The sequence below is a fragment of the Trachurus japonicus genome, chromosome 4 (genome assembly GCF_045865225.1).
Source record: "Trachurus japonicus isolate A0001 chromosome 4, Traja_1.0".
Classification (NCBI taxonomy): Eukaryota; Metazoa; Chordata; class Actinopteri; order Carangiformes; family Carangidae; genus Trachurus; species Trachurus japonicus.
The window spans coordinates 8,167,083-8,187,022 of record NC_140910.1 but is presented as its reverse complement, the minus strand read 5'-3'; the positions used below and the strand labels follow the sequence as shown (position 1 = coordinate 8,187,022).

General features: G+C 43.4%; 3 protein-coding genes across 3 annotated transcripts; 1 reads left to right on the top strand and 2 right to left on the bottom strand.

Annotated features, from left to right (window-relative positions):
* The first annotated feature begins 529 nt into the window (after positions 1 to 529).
* gtpbp6 (GTP binding protein 6) lies at positions 530 to 5,768 on the top strand. Its single transcript, XM_085773710.1, has 11 exons — positions 530 to 995; positions 1,420 to 1,631; positions 1,717 to 1,854; positions 2,626 to 2,696; positions 2,777 to 2,907; positions 3,017 to 3,087; positions 3,180 to 3,338; positions 3,446 to 3,654; positions 4,255 to 4,403; positions 5,205 to 5,357; positions 5,444 to 5,768. Exons 1-11 carry the CDS (start codon positions 847 to 849, stop codon positions 5,568 to 5,570), a joined length of 1,569 nt encoding a protein of 522 aa, XP_085629836.1. The 5' UTR covers positions 530 to 846; the 3' UTR covers positions 5,571 to 5,768.
* A 23-nt stretch (positions 5,769 to 5,791) lies between these two features.
* plcxd1.2 (phospholipase C, X domain containing 1, tandem duplicate 2) lies at positions 5,792 to 10,686 on the bottom strand. The gene is made up of 6 exons (XM_085773711.1): positions 10,516 to 10,686; positions 8,723 to 8,859; positions 7,707 to 7,835; positions 7,455 to 7,610; positions 7,179 to 7,362; positions 5,792 to 6,171 (listed from the first exon to the last, which is right to left on the bottom strand). The coding sequence occupies exons 1-6, from the start codon at positions 10,595 to 10,597 to the stop codon at positions 5,909 to 5,911; spliced, it is 951 nt and encodes a 316-aa protein (XP_085629837.1). The 5' UTR covers positions 10,598 to 10,686; the 3' UTR covers positions 5,792 to 5,908.
* Positions 10,687 to 12,434: 1,748 nt separating this feature from the next.
* Positions 12,435 to 17,513, bottom strand: plcxd1.1 (phosphatidylinositol-specific phospholipase C, X domain containing 1, tandem duplicate 1). Its single transcript, XM_085773709.1, has 6 exons — positions 17,331 to 17,513; positions 16,697 to 16,839; positions 16,453 to 16,581; positions 14,872 to 15,027; positions 13,448 to 13,628; positions 12,435 to 13,354 (listed from the first exon to the last, which is right to left on the bottom strand). Exons 1-6 carry the CDS (start codon positions 17,428 to 17,430, stop codon positions 13,110 to 13,112), a joined length of 954 nt encoding a protein of 317 aa, XP_085629835.1. The 5' UTR covers positions 17,431 to 17,513; the 3' UTR covers positions 12,435 to 13,109.
* Positions 17,514 to 19,940: the final 2,427 nt, after the last annotated feature.

Below are 19,940 nucleotides of genomic sequence, written 5' to 3'. Positions count from 1 at the left end.
AGAATAATAAAAAGTCAAAATGAAATTATATTTAACCTACAGAAAATACAATAACCGTGTGATCCACTAGGGGGCGGTCTGCTGACGATAATGAGAAACCGATACAGTTTTACAAACGTTTATAATTTTGTGTTAAAACTATTTTAAATTTTCTGTGTGCTTGTTTTTTTTTCTTGGTCAATAACTTTTTTACTATTTTTGAATCCTAAAAGAAAATTTTTAGAAAGAAACGACGGCGGAAGTGACGTATTCTAAAGCAGACGGCGTCCGTTTGAAAACTGACGCTTTTACACCCTAACTTTAGGCTGACAGGGAACTTCTCTCTCTACACTGAGCAAAACTTCCTCCTCTAGAGGGATTTTTGGTACAAACCCAAACTTGTGAACCACAGGGACCAAATCCGGACATGTAACCGTCTGTTTCTCATCTAGAGGTTTGTTGTTTCGTGCAGCCTGATAGGAGACACTGCCTGCGAGTCTCAACGCGGGGCTCACAGCAACCGGTTAGAAGCTGAAAACCTCTATGCTGAAAACACTGCGGCACATGGGCTGAATCATAACACGCAGACTTCTCAGCGCATACAGCTGCTATTTTACTCTACATAAATATAATTAAGTAGGAAAATTAGTTTATAAAGTCTATCAACAACACTCTGTGCTACAGCAGGTGGCAGTGTGAGCTCCTCAGGTTTGTCGTGACCCTTCAGTAAACACGAAGAAAAGGAGGAAGAGAAATATCAACAGCTGCAGGGTGAGCTCGTGCCTGTGTGTTTTTAGTATGACCACAGGAACTAGTGTGCCTGTGAGATTTACCTGCTGCAGCAGTCAGACCTCGTCCTGACGCACCATGACGGCTCTGAGGAGGCTTCACCCATGGCTGTCACTGCTGCAGAGACCCTGCACACTGAGCTGTCACAGAGCAGCTCCACTCAGCACCTTCAGGCTGAGAGCTGCTCCCACCCTGCAGCCCAGAGGAGTGGTGTTCTCTGCCTGCAGGTAATAGTAGTAGTAGTAGTAGTTAGATCACACTCTTGACATTTCATCTAATCTAACAGATAAAAACAGCACAGTACAACTTTCACACATAGATTAACAACACTCATTGGGAGTCACACTTTTTATGTTTGTCTCAGCCTTAACCAGACCAGCTGAGCAGGCTAAGAGGTGACCAACACTAACAGTGACTATCCATTATTAAGGGATTTAATGGCCTGAGGCACAAAAGAAAATTTAGTAAACAGAGGGGGGCGATATCGTCGCCCAGATGGAAGAGGAGGTTTAAATGAGTGGGCAAGGGGGTGCCTTTGGTCACCTATAATATTCCTTGCCTTTTTCTCTGTCCTATCTCTGTAGATGCCTTCCATACATGGCAGAGTGATGCCCAGCAATTTACTAGATATGGTTATCATTTCTGGTGCAGATGGAAGAAAACGGACTCTTTTAACAGCGGAGAGCAGACAGGACTCCCAGAGGAGGAGTGGGAGGAGGAGGATGGAGATTTCATTGAGGACAGTGAGGTGGAGGAGCTGTTCCAGGAGCAGGCCCTTGAAGGCATCGCTCAGGGACAGCACAGGGTCTTCATCGTCCAGCCTGATGTGAAGTGGGGGAGAAAGAAGCAACATCTGACCACCGGTAACCAGACCAGCACATAGATCTGTGGTTATGTGTGCATCATGTCGGAGGGTTGGTTTCACTAACTGGTCTCTTCTCTCTGCAGCTGAGCTGATGGTGGCCGAGGCCGTGGGGCTGGTCAACACGTTGGACAACTGGAGGGTGGTGGACACCATCATCCTGTCCACCAAGACCCCCGAGAAGAAGAGGATATTTGGCAAAGGCAACTTCCAGTCTCTGACAGGTATTGTCCACTGTGTCAGTGTCAGTGTCCAGGCTACCATTTTTTACTAGGAGCACAGTGGTCCCTAACTTAAAGGGATAGTTCAACATTTTGGCAAATTGGCCCATTGCCATAATCCCTTTAGTTCTTAGGAGTAGGTTTGTTACCTTTAAATGTCGGTGCAAGCTATTTTTAGAACGGCGGAGCAGAGCTGCAAGCTGCTCAGAGCTACGCTATGGAGACTCATGGGATTTCTTGGTTTTCCTCATCAAACTCATCAAATACACAATCCAACAACTCCAAAACGCTCTGGTGGACAAGTTGTGACCTGCACATTCACCACGCTATGAGAGAATAACGGAACGCTACGAGACAGAGTTGTTTTCGAGGTAAATGCAGAGACTGCTTGCTGAAAAACTGCCTCCGATGGGAAAGCGCATCAGTGGTTTTGCATGAATTTACCTCGCAAACAACTCCGTCTGGTAACGTTCTGTTATTATCTCATAGCGTGGTGAATGTGCAGGTCCACAGGAGTTGTTGGATTGTGTATTTATTTGATGAGTTGTAATGACAGATTCAAGATTCTTTGAGTCGCCCCTTTCCACATTTCACCAAATGACAAATTTACTGGTTGTACATGCGCAAGTAGATGAAAAACTTACATGCACTGTCTCAAATTTTTAGGGGCAAAATGCCCCCATTTAGGGGCCGTCTGGAGCCCTGAGTGTCCACCTGTGAACATGTGCAGTGCGTCAGGTTTTCTGACAGTCGTCTGTGCTTTTGCCTCCTCAGAGAAAATCAGACAAACTTCAGGAATCACAGCTGTGTTTGTGAACGTTGAGAGACTGCCTCCTTTGTCTGAGGTGAGTGTGGCTGAAATTCGCCCTTTAGCTGCACATAGACAGGAGTCCTGCACTGACTGGTTGTTTATTCACCCACACAGAGGGAGCTGGAGGAAGCATGGGGCGTTAAAGTGTTTGACAGATATTCAGTCGTCCTTCACATCTTCCGCTGCAACGCCAGAACCAAAGAGGCCAAGTTACAGATCTCTCTGGCTGAGATTCCCTTGTTGAGGTAAAGTACACTGCTTTTTATTTTCCACCCTTTAAATAGTTTTTCTCCTTAAAACTCTGGTATCATTATGTTAGTGTTTTTTTATTTATTATGTCTATATCATTTGCAGATCTCGTTTGAAAAATGAATTCTCAAACATGGATCAGCAAGGTGGAGGAACGAGGTACATCGGAGGTTCAGGTGCTGTGGCATGTCGGTGTGTGTGTGTGTTGGATTGTGAGCAGCTTTGGTCGGGCCGGAGCGGCACTCAGCCTGGTGCTTGGTGTCCACAGGTGAGACGCTGTACGAGGTCCAGCAGAGGCTGCTGAAGGAGCGGGAGATGAAGATCCGCTCGGCGCTGGAGAAACTGCGTAGGAAGAGGCACCTGCTGCGATCTCAGAGGAAACACAGAGAGTTCCCCGTCGTCTCCGTGCTGGGATACACAAACTGTGGTGAGAGGAGAGACAGGAGGAGCCACCGGTGACTCCAGGTCCAGTGTGACGGAGCTGGTACGTTGTCGGATGTTTGTTTCAGTTTGATGATTTTAGTTCCCACTCAGGAAAAACCACTCTGATCAAAGCGCTGACCGGCGACAGCGGCCTGCAGCCCAGAAACCAGCTGTTCGCCACCCTGGATGTCACCATCCACGCCGGCCAGCTGCCCAGCCGCATGACCGTCCTGTACGTGGACACCATCGGCTTCCTGTCCCAGCTGCCCCACCAGCTCATCGACTCCTTCTCTGCCACCCTGGAGGATATTAAACACTCTGTATGTACCCAACCCAACGCTGATATCTGATTTCTGATTTGTGTGTGAGATGTCACAGCTGCTCAGAGATACGCTATGGAGGCTCATGGGATGGTTGGTTTCCCTCATCAAACTCATCAAATACACAATCCAACAACTCCAACACGCTCTCGTGGACAACCCTAACCAGACAGAGTTGTTTTCGAGGCAAATGCAAAGACTGCTTGCTGAAAAACTGCCCTCAACAGGAATGCGCATGAATTTACCTTGAAAACAACTCTGATGTACGCGTTTCCATAGTGTGGTGAATGTGCAGGTCACAGTTGTTTTTGCGGCAAGCAGTCTCTGCATTTGCCTCCATAGCGTAGCTCTGAGCAGCTCACGGCTCTGCTCCGCCATTCTAAAAATAGCTTGCACCAACAATTAAAGGTAACAAACCTACTGCTATGACTCTAGGGATTATGGCAATGGGACAATTTGCCAAAAATGTTGAACTATCCCTTTAATCACTTGTACCCTACCAGTCAAACGTTTGGTCACACCTCATTCAATGTTTTTTTAATTTATTTTCATTACTTTCTGTGTTTGCTGACCTGCTCGTCTTCCTCACACTTGGAACAGGATCTGTTGATTCACGTCAGAGACATCAGTCACCCAGAGACGGTGAATCAGAAGGTGAACGTACTCAACGTCCTGAAGAACCTGGACATCCCCGAGAGGCTGTTGAGCTCCATGATAGAGGTCCACAATAAAACTGACCTTGTTGACAGGTGGGAGGAAAAACCACTGTTGCACCTGCACATTTTTCGGAATTGACTTTTTAAAAAACTTTCTAAGATCATTTCAAAACATGGGCAGCATAGAAAAGATAGGAATCTGCATTCAAGCCAATAAGAGCCAAGAGATATTAGTGATATAGTGGGTTGTTTTCTTAAACCAAACTTTGCATCACACAACAGAAGAAAATATACGTATATATCACCTATTGTTGTTAACAGTGGCATGCACAAGTTTGGGCACCCCTGGTCAAAATTTCTGTTGTGAACAGTTAAGCAAGCGGAAGATGAAATGATCTCCAAGAGGCATAAAGTTACAGAGGACACATTCCCTTTACATTTTAAACAATACACTTTTTTTATTTTCATCTTTTACATTTTCAAAATGACAGAAAAGGAAAAGGGCCCGCAGCAAAGGTTTGGACACCCGGCATAGTTAGTACCTAATAGCCCCCCCTTTGGAAACTACAGAGTGTAAATAGTAAACAGCTTGTCTGATACCTTGGTCAAAGTTCTCTGAGAGCTCAAGTCTCCTGGGGTTCCCATTCTTTTGCAGGCTGCAGCTTTGTTAACTTTTTTTTTACTCTAAAATTGTAGAAAACAAAAATAATACACTGATATTGCTTAAAATATTGCTACAGAGTGTTTCATATTTAACTTTATGCCCTTTGGAGATCATTTCATCTTCCACTTGCTTAACTGTTCACATTAACAGAAATTTTGACCCGGGGTGCCCAAACTTTTGCATGTGTGGGACTGAAGTTCACCATCTCAGTGTTTACTCTTGTCCCTCAGCTATGAGGCTGCAGAGCCCGGCTCTCTGCCCATATCTGCCCTGGAGCAGCGAGGCCTGGACGAGCTGAAGCAGGCCGTGGAGGGAGAGATTATGAACTCTACTGGAAAACACATCTTGGATCTGACGGTCAACCTCAGCACTCCTCAGTTAAGGTGAGCGCTGGTTTTCATCACTGTGTTTTCATTCGGTCTGGATTAACAACAAAGCATCGGTAGTAAGCGCGTGTCCTCGCACACAGCTGGCTGTACAAAGAGGCCACCGTCCAGGACGTGCAAGTGAACGCTGACGACGGCTCGGCTGTCGTCAAGGTCATCATCAGCAGCGCCGCTTACGGACGCTACAGGAAGCTGTTCACAGGAAGATGACAGAGCGAGGAGGAGAGATGATGAATGACTGGCCTATGTGAATGTAGAAACTGCAAACTGAGCTCAAACATCTTTAAAAACTGTATTTATTGAACCGTATATTGATGTATAATATTGTAAACATATGAAAACTGCATAGAGCTGTAGAAATCAAACATGGCTATTTGGGATTATAAATACCTGAAATATATATCATATAAGACTTTTGTTTTTGTTTTTTCCTCAAAATTTTTCTTGCAGGTAAAAACTCGACATGTGGACAAATGAGTATCTAGAAATATAGAAAATAGAAAACGAGGTATTTTGGCTTTAGCTCCTGAGGAATAAAATCACAGCTATTACTGTTCTTTTATCTGGCCGTGTTTCTTCTGTACAAGTTTTTGGTTCAGTCCAATAACCAGAGGGCAGAGTGGAAGTGGCCCCACAAAGTCTCCTGCGATGATGTTGAGGCTCCCGGGGTCCGACCCTGGCACCTGCTCCTCCACCCAGTTCTTCACACACTCCCAGTTACTGAAGGTCAGCGTCCGCAGGGATTGCTTTGGGTTCACGGTGATGTAACGCCGATCAGCTGTCAGGTTCAGGCCGCAGACAAAGAAGCCCTCTGACAGGAGAAGGATACAAAGTTAAAGGCATAGTTCAACATTTTGGCAAATTGGCCCATTGCCATAATCCCTATAGTCACAGCAGTAGGTTCATTACCTTAAATTGTTGGTGCGAGCTATTTTTAGAACGGTGGAGCAGAGCCGCAAGCTGCTCAGGGCTATGCTACGGAGGCTAATGGGATTTCTTGGTTTCCCTCATCAAACTCATCAAATACACAATCCAACAACTCCAAAACGCTCTGGTGGACAAGTTGTGACCTGCACATTCACCACGCTATGAGATAATAACGGAACGTTATGAGACAGAGTTGTTTTTTAGGTAAATTCATACAAAGCGTTCCTGTCGAGGGCAGTTTTTTGGCAAACAGTCTCTGCATTTACCTCGAAAACAACTCTGTCTGGTAACGTTTTGTTATTATCTCAGCGTGGTGAATGTGCAGGTCACAACCCTCCTGTGTTGAGGGAAACCAAGAAATCCCATTAGCCTCTGTAGCATAGCTCTGAGCAGCTCACGGCTCTGCTCCGCCGTTCTAAAGATAGCTTGCACCAACAATTAAAGGTAACGAACCTACTCTAGGGATTATGGCAATGGGACAGTTTGCCAAAATGTTGAACTATCCCTTTAATCACTCGTACACTACCAATCAAAAGTTTGGACACACCTCATTCAATGTTTTTTATTTATTTTCATTACTTTCTACACTGTAGAATCAAACTGAAGACATCAAAACTATGAAGGAGCACATATGGAATTTTAGATTTTTCAAAGTAGCCACCTTTTGCTTTGATGACAGCTTTTTTTAATCAACATTTTTATATAATTCCATATTTGTTCCTTCATTGTTGTTTTGATGTCTTAAGTATGAATCTACAATGTACAAAGTCATAAAAATAAAGAAAGACCATTGAATGAAGGTGTTACCAAACTTTTGACTGGTAGTGTATGTTCATGGGAAAACAAGAGGAAGCACATTTAATCATCATCTCTATTGTCACAAACTCTCACCTGGACGCCCATGGGCTTTTTTCCTGTCCAGGTAAGTGATGAGTCCCTGTGCCGTGTGCTGGTTGGCCCACCAGTAGGGGATGTCAGGCCACAGCTCCTCGTGTCTCTCTGCCGCCTGGTCGTCGTAAGACAGGACGACCTGGTAACCAGACGCCCACAGGCTCCGCAAGGTCAGGACCGACTCCTGTGGTGGGGGGAGGGGGGGCAGGGTTAGATGGGATAAGGTGCAGCAGGGTTTTCATACAGAATGTCGGCTGTGCGAGGAGAAAAACCGACCTCACGAGGACAGAGTTTAGAGCCGAACAGCTTCTTCAAGCAGAAAATGAATGATTCATGGCATCTGTCGTCCATTCCCTCCAAATGGCTGCAAGCGAGGATAACGATCTCTTTAGGATGAGACTCCAACCAGGTGGCGACGGACAGCAGGGTTTCCTGTGAGGGGGGGGGGGGGGGTTGTTGCACATTCACCATAAACATAGATACTACACAGCACAGTACAGGTGTTTTTATTCATTCTATGAAACTCACCAGAACGGTTAAGTGTGTGTATATGACGTGTGTGAAGTAGAGGTCGCTGGATGAGTCGTGGGGTTTGTGTGCAATGCGCAGATCGAAGAAGCGGATCCCCATGGAGAGCTGCTCCTCGATGCTTTTATCCTGCAGAGAAGAGACAGTGCCTCCATTAGATTAGACGTGTTTGTCCACTACGTCTGTACTTGTGTTACAACAGAATTAGATATATTGGATTGCAGTAATTGATACCATTTGTATTAAGAACCACAAAGTGAAATGTCTTTGTCAAAATGTTTATATTGACAGTGGATCAAATGACTCTGTCTCGCCAGGAGAAAATGACACTGAATATGTGCCCTACCCTTAGCTCTAATAATAATATTAATAATAATAATGATAATGATAATAGTTAGTTATTATAACACCTTTCAAACACAAAATGCAGTGTGCAAGCAGCTCCCAACTAAGAAATGTTATGCTTAAAGTGCTTAACATGAAAAGACATGAAAATACACATTTAAAACAATGAGAAGGAATAATAACACAATTAAAGAATAAAGTGTTTCAGCATCTTTCAGTTCCTTGTTTTGGTTTACAGTAACACTTCACTAACCACACCCCAGTCCCATGTCATTGCAGTTTTAAACTTTAGAAAAATCTGTTGAGTTTGTTGGTTCCTAATTTCCTGACAAGCATAACACACTAACACACATCACTGACATTCTTAAGTTTTACACAATCAACCTATAGAAAGAATCCTGGGTGTTGTCAGACCAGTTTAGATCGACTTTGCACACGCCACGCATCAATGGAACTTTTTCACAACAGAGCAGCAGAAGGTGACAGAGTTGTTGTCTCACAATAACAGCATAGTAGGCAAATCTCACCATAGCCTAGGCAAATCACATAACAACAGTAGAGAGACCAATATAAAAACACATCCCATAAATGTCCCAACTCATCAACAACTAACTTCTGTCTCACACCTACATAGACACCTACATCAGCTGTGTAATCAGCTACATACACACCTGTGTGGTGGCCCATCTGAAGATGGCAGGTCTTGTGAAGCAGTGGCAGAGTCGGTCCAGGAGCCGGAAACAGTCGGACTCAGACCGGACCAGGGGGGAGTTGATGTCCAGGCAGTAACTCATGGCATCATGGCTCCCTGCATCAACACACACACACACACACACACACACACGTTTACAGCAGTTGTTGTGAGGACACTCATTGACATAATGTATTCCCTAGCCCCTTACCCTAACCTTAACCACCCAAAACAAATGCCTAACCTTAACCATTACTCTTAACTTGAACTTAATTATAACCTAAAGTCTTAACCCTCAAACAGCCTTCTGAGTAAGTGAGAACCAGCCATAATGTCCTCACTTTCCCAAATGTCCTCACTCTGATGGTTTAAAACTCAAACTGGTCCTCACATATAGCTGTACCAGGGCTGTTGTATAGGGGAGAAAGGTGATGATAATTCTAGGGCCCCAGCGCCCAGTAGGGCCCACAAAAAACTCCAGTAGTCTAATCTTTGTATGACTGAATTATTCTGCATAAGACCCTGACTAATACTCATACTGTAGGCTAGTAATGCTGCATTAGCATCAAAACAAAGTAGGCTAAATAAAAAATGATAATACATACGTAGTCTAAGAAAAAAAGTGGAAAAGTCAGGGGCCCACTTTAGTATTCTTTCAGGGGGCCCAGAATTCCTAGCAACGGCCCTGAGCTGTACAAGTACACACACACAGGGCCGGCTCTTGGCATAGGCGATATAGGCGGTCGCCTAGAGCGCCAACTGCTGGAGGGGCGCCCCAGTCAAGGGGGGGGGGATTATGATAATAATAATGATTTATGTCCGCTGGCGCCCCCTCACTTTTCTGTGTAGAAAAAAAACCCCAAAACAATAAATAAACAATGACAAACATGTTCCTAAATTGGCAGATACCTGTCTGCAGCAGGAATGCTCTCACGCCGTTTTCTTGTTAGAAACGCCACATTTTTACTGTAATTAGAGGTGTGGCACAAATGCCCGCGCGTTTGCGCAACCGTCTCGATATTTTTTTTTTTTCATGTGTCTGTCATTTACGCAGTAGAAATGCGGTTCAACTACTGTGATCGGGAAACTCTCTTGATGACCTGTCAATCAAAACACCAACTGTGAAGCGCTTTGAAACAGCAGAGTCGTTCAGAGGGAGAGAGGGAGAGAGAGAGAGAAGCAGTGAGGATGATGACGGTGCTTCAGAGGCTGAAAGTTCTGCCTAATTTGATGAGGAAGATTATGAAAAAAGAAGAAAGAGTTTATGCTCAAAAAGCAATTTCACAAATCTTTTTCTACACTTATCGCCTTATATCATACAGTATATTCCACTGCTTTTGTGAAGCCCAGACTTTCCTATACCCATTTCAAGCACCACAACAGTTTGTTCTCATGATTGTGAAGAGACACATTTTTTCATGTCTTCACCCAGGATTTACTCAATGCAATTTTACTGATTGTATGTGCAAGTTGTGTATCTCAGGGTCAGAGGGGACATAGAGATACACTGCTATGTTATCGTTATGATCATTATGATCATTGTTGGGGGGGCGCCTGAGAGTAATCTCGCCTAGGGCACCAAAATGGCTAGAGCCGGCCCTGCACACACACACGCTCCTGGAAGGTGATGAAGGTGATACAATAGGAGCAGTCTCAGTTAACATTAAGTGACATAATCAGTTTAAAACAGCCAGTAAGAGCAGCAGCAGTGGGTCAGAGTGGAGGAGAGACACTCTGCACTGGGAGATGATCTAGAAAACATCAAGACTGTACCAGGTATGGCCAGGTGCGTCAGGGGAACGTCCCACAGCTCCTCGGGCAGCGCTGACATCCAGTCCATCCAGCCCTGCTCCATGTCGCTCAGACCAGCAGCAGACTCAGTAAAAGTAAAAGCAGGTCTGAAAGTCGCTGATGATGCCGCTCATCGTGTTACTGCTCCTGTTAGTTTTCTGAACGCGATCACTATCTGACCGCAGCAGACCGAGGAGGAGGAGGAGGAGGAGGAGGGAGAGGGAGGGACATATAGCTACAGCTGGGTTTCCGGAGTCTTTTTGTGTGTTGTAATGACTGTCAGCTGCCGTCACACAAAGTCACACGCGTGGATCGCTCGGTGATCGTGGAGAGTGACGGTAGAAAAACACAGACTGCGCTATTTCTATTTATTTCCATAGCCTATGTGTCTAGTTGGAACATATAATCTACCAAAACACCAGTCCACGTCTGTGTGCTGTGACGTAGGACGAGGGGGTGGAGCCAATAACACAGGAAAAAAATATTTCAGAATGAAGATTCTCTTCATGCAAGAGCCAAACAGGTCAACGATGTGCAGACTTGCAGACTGGAAATAATATATGTTTTTGTCCCACACATGCATCCTAAGAAATATGTTTTTTGTTGGAACATTATTCGTGCTTTTATTTTATTTTATTTTGGATTAAAGTGTTTTAAGGTTTTAAAGTGAAAAGAGTCATGGCAGGGAATGGGCTTTATGCACAGCTCCACTACTTCCTGAAATAAGCCAGTTCCTTTATTTCCTGTCTTACATTATTGGACCAACTGATTAATCCAGGTGTGTCTGACCATTGTTGTGAGGTCAGGCACACCTGGATTAATCAGTTGGTCCAATAATGTAAGACAGGAAATAAAGGAGCTGGCTTATTTCAGGAAGTAGTGGAGCTGTGCATAAAGCCCATTGATGATAAGTTCATTTATGCATCCCTCCATCATGTAGTCTGAGACAATCTCTCCCACAGTAGATCTGACTCTCCTGTACCAGTGTAAGAAGCAGCCGGCTGGATGTAGAAAAACAACCACACAAGGAAGCAGCACACAGAAAGTCCCTGATATAATGAGAATTTAACAAAATTAAAGTTGAAGCTACTGTATAATCGTGGAAATTTACAACTACGTAACAGTGTCACTGTGACTGTATATTTAGTGGCTGTAAAATGTGTGGGAAAAACAGAAACAGCATATTTGGAAGTGTAAGCTGAATTATATAAAATCAGTGAAGGAAAACACACTGGGAAATAGAAAAAACAAAAAAACATTGGAAATTTAACCAAATCATTCTGTTTTTTTCTTTCTTTTGTCTACCGGTATATTCATTTTTGTTTGTGCTCTCCTCACAGTGGTGGTCAATAAGGCGCATTTGAGACCCACAAATTGCCTTACTCGGGCTAAAACCTGAAGGCATAGAGGGAAGAGCTGCAAATTATTTATTGGATGTCTCATTGACCACAGCTTTAAAATGTATTACAATTAAAGGCTGATTCACCATTATCACCTGTGGATCCAAAGGACTTTGTATATCAGAAGCTGATTTTTATTAGTATATTTTAAATTATTAACTTTTATTTTCATCTGTTTTCTTTCTTATTAACAAGTAAATTGTGTATTTTCTATGTCTATTAAGTAGGCTATTTGCTACTTTTGTTATGTTAAATTCTTTGTAATTCTTATATAGGCTAGTTTAATTTACTTAGTGAGTAACTCTTCAGTTATGCCATACAAAGGTGTGATGAACAACATGTTTGTCCTGAGAGAGAGCAAGAATAAAAAGTTTAAATAAATGAATAAGGTGCATTTTGGGGGGGAAAGATAGTCACTTCTCCTGTGTGAGATCAGACTGTAACAGTCCAGCACAGGAAACATTGATCTGTCTGAATGCTCAGTGAATAAAAGTGAGATAATTGATTTAAAAATGCTCATGTTTATTTTAAAAGCTCATCTCCACAGGCACAGTGGTGCAGCATCATTTTAAAACAAGGCTTATACCCTGCTGACTAAAGTCAATTATAAGTACAACAGTCAAAGTTGAGTTCATGCAAATAAGGTTTCCATGCATTTTGCATAAGTCATGTCTTCTCTACATTCTCTGTGCATAAATACGTGTATTGTAGGTGATACGGTTTAGCTACTTGAGGAACTTGCTGCCCACATGTCACATTATAAAAGGCTACATTACAGTCATATGTGCTCTTCAGATACATTGTTTTGTGCTTACTCATTTAAAAAGCCTACGTTAAGGTGAGATTAGTAGTATCATTATTGCTTTGGTCACAAGAACAGAAAACCAGCCGCCTTGCTGACTCGTGAAAACCAATACAGTGCGTTGCATAAATAGTCAACTGAATGTAAACAAACAGATGCAGGTCAAAGTAACAAAAGTTTGTTTCCAGGCAGTTTGAGGACCGAAAAACATACATTTCACTGCCTTCAGTATAAGTGCATTTACATGTACAGAATAGTTCAAGTACTCAAGATTTTTTTTTCAGCCGCTCTTAATAAAACAAGCTCATAATGTATTTCATGCTTTGATTCACTTTTTTTTTTTTTTGTAGAGAAATGTGTGGCGTGGTGAGAAGTCATGAGGACCATTTCAGCAGTTTCTCATTCAGTGTAACAACAGTTGGTACAAAGTGGCTCTCTGTGATAAAGTCCCCAGCAATGATATTCAGAGAGCCCACTCTGGGGCCGGGGGTCTGCTCTTTGACCCAGCTGAGCAGGGTGGGGTAGGTGGACATGACCAGGTCCTTCAGGGACTCTGTCGGGTGTGTGCAGATGTACTTCAGGTCCTCTGTCAGGTTAATGCCCGTGACGAAGAAACCTCCTGCAAACACAAAATACACGTGTGATCTTCACGAGTGGTGAATGACCGGGTAACAAGTCACTCACTGTGTGTTCGGTGTCAGCGGCGGATCACCTGGTCGGCCGTGCTGCTTCCTGTGTTCGAACTCCTCGATGAGAGCCTCGGCTTTGCATTTATTGGCCCACCAGTAAGGTATGTGTGGCCAAAGGTCGCCGTGACTACTGGCAATATTGTGCTCATAGGAAACAATCACCTGGTAGCCTAAAGCCCACATGTTTCGAAGAGTCAACACTTCCTGAAATCGACACAATGATAGGCTCAGTTTCATATCACAGCAAGCAGTTAAATATTACTGAAAATAAATGGCTGGTATCTGTATTTTTCTACTGTCAACAACTCTTATGAAAACACAAAAACCAGCCAGTGTGCATCTGATCAGCCCAACTGGTTCCTACCAAGAATGTAAATCTTTGAAGAAGAGTCACAATTTTATATTTACAATAGTTTGAACTACAGGTAGATCAATTAATCGGTATGACTGATTAATCAGAGCTGATAAGACATTTTATAAATGATCGTTATCGCAGAGGCTGATGGTTGTCCACCCTCCACCAGTCACACAGTCAGACAACATCTTATTGCAGCAGAAGGTGAGGGTAACACCACTGTGTACCTGAGATAATTCATATTTCACCAGGGCCCCACATGTACGCTTACCTGTGAAACTTAATATTACATAAACTGCATTTTACAGCTGAGCTGCCTGCGTTGTCGCGGTCTTTGCTACAGGAGGCGTCCGGGCCAAAAAGGGTTATTGTGATTAAAATGTGTCGGCTTTGAGCAAGCTGTCTGGACCATTAAGTCCTAATGTGCTTCCTTCACATCAGTCGCTTAATAGGGTATCAGCTTTCTCCTGCTCCAAACTATCTATAATATATCACCCTTTAAAAATGACTATTGGCCCAACCTCAAGTTTAAACTGCAGAGCACTGTAGTTTTACTAAAAGTTACTCAAACAGGAGTGAATAATGTATTTGATAGGAACTAGTTCTGGATGAATCCAAAGTTGGTGAAGAAATATATGTTTGAACAGGAGCAGAAGGTGGTGACTATAGCTTCACAAAAGCGGAAAGCAGTCATTGTCTTTTCATTGTTCAGAGGATCTATTATAACCTAATGTATTGTAGTCTTCAATACAGTTGGGCTGCTATAGGAAAGTAGGCTACCTAAATGTACTGAGAAAGGCCTGGGTTGTAATAACCTCTTTAGACAGTAAAGTCATTTTCCAGCCTGGGATCAATAAAGTATCTCTTAATGTGTACATTTACTGAATCTGTGATTTTTATGTGTTTAATTACAAATGCCAATAAACAGATTTTTCAAAAAAAAAAAAAAGTATCTCTTATGTCTTAGTCTGATCACTTCATTGTTGATTTCAGTCTTTTCACAGGATTTGTTGCAAAAAACCCAAAAAACATTCAATATCACCAACTCTATTTTTTTTTTAAAGTCCTTGTATGAAACTTGAGAAGTCGTACCGTTTTGGGACAGAGTTTGGAGGTGAATGTGTTGCGTATGGTCGTGAGCAGCTGCGCGTGGAGCTCCTGGTTCAGGCCGAGGAAGTGGCTGAAGGAGAGGATGACCACCTCTTTGGGATGAGCGTCCAACCACTCTCTAATCTCCGTTAGCACAGTCTGTCAGGAGGACACAGAGAACCGTTTAGTCTTCCTCTGCAGCAGCACTTCTGTTTTTAATACACAACTGAACATCATTCACCAGGATCAGGTTGTGAATCCTGGAGATGCTTGAGAGGTTTTTAAAACTTATTCTGCAGCCCAAGTGACTTGTGTTCACATTTATCGATGCTTTATACTGTATATTCTGTTTGATTTAAAGAGATAGTTCAACATTTTGACAAACTGACCCATTGCTATAATCCCTACAGTATTAGGAGTAGGTTTGTTACCTTTAATTGTCGGTGCAAGCTATTTTTAGAACAGCAGAGCAGAGCCGTGAGCTGCTCAGAGCTACGCTACGGAGGCTCATGGAATTTCTTGGTTTCCCTCATCAAACTCATCAAATACACAATCCAACAACTCGTAACGTTCTGTTATTATCTCATGTGTGGTGAATGTGCAGGTCACAACTTGTCCACCAGAGCGTTTCAGAGTTGTTGGATTGTGTATTTGATGAGTTTGATGAGGGAAACCAAGAAATCCCATGAGCCTCCATAGCGTAGCTCTGAGCAGCTTGCAGCTCTGCTCCGCTGTTCTAAAAATAGCTTGCACCGACAATTAAAGGTAACGAACCTACTCCTGAGACTATAGGGTTTATGGCAATGGGCCAATTTGCCAAAATGTTGAACTATTCCTTCAATGTCTGTAGTGAAAGCTGTTTAATATTCACTCATCATGCAGTGATGGTGATGGTTTTCGTGGCTTCATCATTTTACTACGTGTGAGAGCGCAAATGAAAAAAAAACATCCATATGTTTCCAGGGAAGGATGCTGCTTTGTTACAGGACCTATGGGCATCTAACAGAAATAAACTGTCTCCAGCTCCACACAAAACAACACAGGAAACTGCCAAACTGCCAGTTTATTATGGAGGTGGATGTAAGATATGAGTTGAAGACTATAAAAAGTGTTCCTGCTGCAGTAACTGCACCGCATTAAAAACTTCCAAAAGTTACAACCTCAACGTTGATTTTGCATTGATTCTAGTTGGAGGAATTGATGATTAAACATTTACTACCAATCAAACTCCAGGCTCAGAGGACAGGAGCAAGAGGATTTAGTATCTCACAGCAGAGATTGGTCTTGGCTGGAGATACAAGTATTGTTCTTTATGGTTGTTGTTCCAGGTGCAGTTGGGCCTTACAAGAGGATAAAAAAAATCACTGTGTATATTTGTGTTTGCAGAGTTTGCATGCACTAGAATACTGTGAGATGGAAGTGGATATCTGATGCTATGTTTCTATGTTTTTTTTATGTTGATATATGGATATATGTCACTTGTGTTCTGCGCTGTGTGTTATACGTGAACAGACATTTTCTCTTGTGTCCAAGACAGATTTCTCCCAGAGGAGACAATAAAGTAACTAAACTTAACTACTGTACCTCCACAGTGAGGGTGGTGTAAACACCATGGTAGAAGTAAAGGTCGGTGGAGCTGTCGTTGGGCCTGTGTGCGATTCTCAGGTCACAGTATCTGACCCCACAGTCCAGCTGCTGCTTTATGGTGTACTCCTGCAAGACACATGTTTCAGAGATCATCACAGGAGATCCAGGTTTCAATATGACGCCATTAACAATGAGTAACCACCAGCTGCTGCTGCGTTCGTCTTCCTCTCCGTCTTCCTACCTGTGTTATTGCCCACTTGTACACAAAGGGGCGGATGAGAGGCTTCATGTACTTGTCCAGCTTTTGGAGCATGTCTGGTTGGGTGAGGTCAACGGGGGATCTGTCATTCATATCCAGACAGTAGGTTATTGCATTGTGGCTGCCTGAGTGGGGGCAAATGGAAAAAACACACATCATCAGTGCGTCATGTGGCAGCTTCAAGTGCTGCGAATAAAGAAAACGCATGCAAATGAAAGACAAAACAAAAGACATCTACAAACATCTACAGTCTCTCTACATTCAGCATAAACAGCAAAACCCAGCACATTTCATTAGGCTCCCATGCATGCGTTGTGTGCAAGTCGAAGCGGTGATTGCGTTTCTTATCTTTCCCATATTTCGCCACTTCACAGCATCTTTTCCCTCAACGCTGTATCTAAGTGCTGAGGTTGCTCCCTTCATTTGCATGTGTTTTCTTTAGGCAGCGGAGCACACAGAGCCACCCTCAGCAGCAAATAGGACAATTACACAATTTGGATGTGTTTGTATGTCAGACAGAAGCACCCACACACACAACACACATCATTTCCAACCACTATGCTATTTCATGAATCAACACTATAGACAACAGTGAGCAGTTTTGGAGGCAGATTACCGGGGATGGCCAGGTGGTACAGAGGGGTGTCCCACAGAGCACATGGCAGCTGAGACATCCAGCTCTCCATGGGCAGCTCTCCCAGACTCAGCTCACTCATCCCGAGCTCTGAGCACAAAGTCAGTCAGTTTAATGACACACAACAGCAGCATCCGTCAGTGATGATGATGGTGATGATGATGATGATGAAAGTGGTATTAGAGATTCTGGGAAGGTTCAATAGGCTACAATACTTCTTCATCAAATAGCCTCCAGCAAAACTACAGTAGGATAGCGCCGCATTCAGTGCTGTAGTGACGTGAGAGGTGTCGTCCCGTGCATCTCGCACTTACTGTATCAAAGTGCGGATGTTGTTTCCTGATGAACCAGCTGAACCAGACCAACCACCACAGAGGACAAATAAGAGGAGTGAGTTAGAGGCGTGCGCCAGAACAAGTCGTCCATCCCCACGCGGCGGAAAAAGCCATGGCCGTACATAAAACATGCATGATCCAGCAGATAAAGCAGCGTGGCCGTGGCCGGGTCTCCTCCTCCTCCAGCAGCAGCAGCAGCAGCAGCAGCAGCTCTCACTCCGGTTCCCTCTTACACCTGCATAGCCCGGGATGGCCAGCCCGCCGGCACATGGTAATGTAGATTATAGGTTACCCTCCATCATGATCTAATGTCCGCGTTATGAGGATGATGGGTCCGCGTGGCTCAGGTGTTTCAGCGTTGAGTGTGTGAGTCAGTGTGTGTGTGTCGGTCCCTGAGGTGCAGCAGCAGCAGCAGCGGCAGCGGCAGCGGCGTGGTGTGCGGCGGGCGGGCAGGGCGGCACCGCGCCTGCTGACAGATCAGCAGATGCAGAAGCTGCTCTTCTTAAAGAGCCCACTGACATGACAAGTGGAGCCGGTGGGTGACAGAGAGCGATGCCCCTCAAAGTCCCGGAAATAGCCGATAGCACCGACTCAACCCGATCCAAGCACAGCAGCAGGTGCGCTTCCGTTTGTTGGTGTTTCCCCCTTATTTGAATTTTTACAGAGTGTCATCAGTCCTTCAATGGAAAATGATGACCACCAATAAAAATGATAACACACTGGAAAAAACAAACAAACAAAATATAAGGATATAGGCTAGTATAACCTCTAACTAATCTTTATTGCTGACATGGATTTCTTATTACCAAATAGGCTACTCAAAGTAACGTTCAATATCAATTAGAAACCATTCAGACTGGTGTGATTTAAGAAAATGAATATAAAATCTCCCTTGTACAATAAAGAGGGTTGATATCCTTACATTCAAAATATTCAAAATATCATAATGTTAATCATAGCCTGTGTTGCTTTGCATAATAACCGTCAAAGTCTGTCCAGACTGTGACACAATATGAGCCACTGTATAATGTATGATGCTTTTGTAAGACTGATCAAAAACTCATTTTCAAAGATATTTCTTATACATCTATGTTCATTCTTTAATCTCTGCACTCTGATGATTTTCACTAAATGCATTTGAAATGGTCCTGTCATGCAGACACACACATGAGGTCATACTTTGCTTTGCATCCTAACCCAAACAGATAGAAAGTTAAATGAAGATTCATACAGACAGAATCAACACTGACATCTATAGATATGAACTGGGACACCGTCACGTATGTTCTTCCTGTGGTGGAAGTTCGTGTTGCAACTGTAAAAGCTGCACTGCAGAAGTTGACCTTTGCTCTGAAATGGGCTTTCAAAGGGGAAGTTGATGAAGTTGTATGTTTGTTTGTGATAATTTGGCTGATCAGCTCTTGCTCAGCTTCTTCAGCATGTCAATAAACCCTGAAACAGCACTAACTAGGGTGGTGAAGCAAACTACACAAACTGCTCCTGCACTGCTGACTATACAGTAGATTAAACCCCACCACAGCTTCTCCCCCCGTCTGCTGAACATCCCTTTCCCAGGGTTTCATCAGTGAATTTACATATGAAGACATAAACAGTATTAGGAGCTACATCTTATTTATATACGTATATATTTATATTTTTTTTTTTGGTTTAAACACTTCACAGGCCTTTGGTATAGCATATTGACACATAATAATATAAAATGAACCTGGGCCACTGTAGTACTGTAAATACAATACCTTAGAACAGGGGTCTTCAACGTTTTTTAGGCCAGAGACCCCCAAACTGATGGAGAGATGGAGCAGGGACTCCCTTCTATACAGTGAATAAAATTGTGTTTTATATTAAACTGGGTCTGCCATGTATAAACATACCTTGTTATTGTGCATTCACTACTAAGCTATTCAAATAATACCCATGTTCATACTGTATATCAAACAGGTACAGTGAGTATGGCGGCTGTGCCACTGCCATTAAACACACCTTGTTAAGTGATGCCAATGCCAATATCAACAATGCCTGTCAATTGCATGATAATCATGCAGACAGGCTATTCAAATTGAGGTTTTTATTTGTAACATAAATGTGGAAACGAAAAAAAAGTAATTATATTTTAAATTGTCCTATCAACCAAAAATTCCACGACCCCCCTGAAGCACCTCTGCGGACTCCCTAGGGGTCACAGACCCCCTGTTGAAGACCTATGCCTTAGAATCTAAGGTTGTATAGCCTATTACTG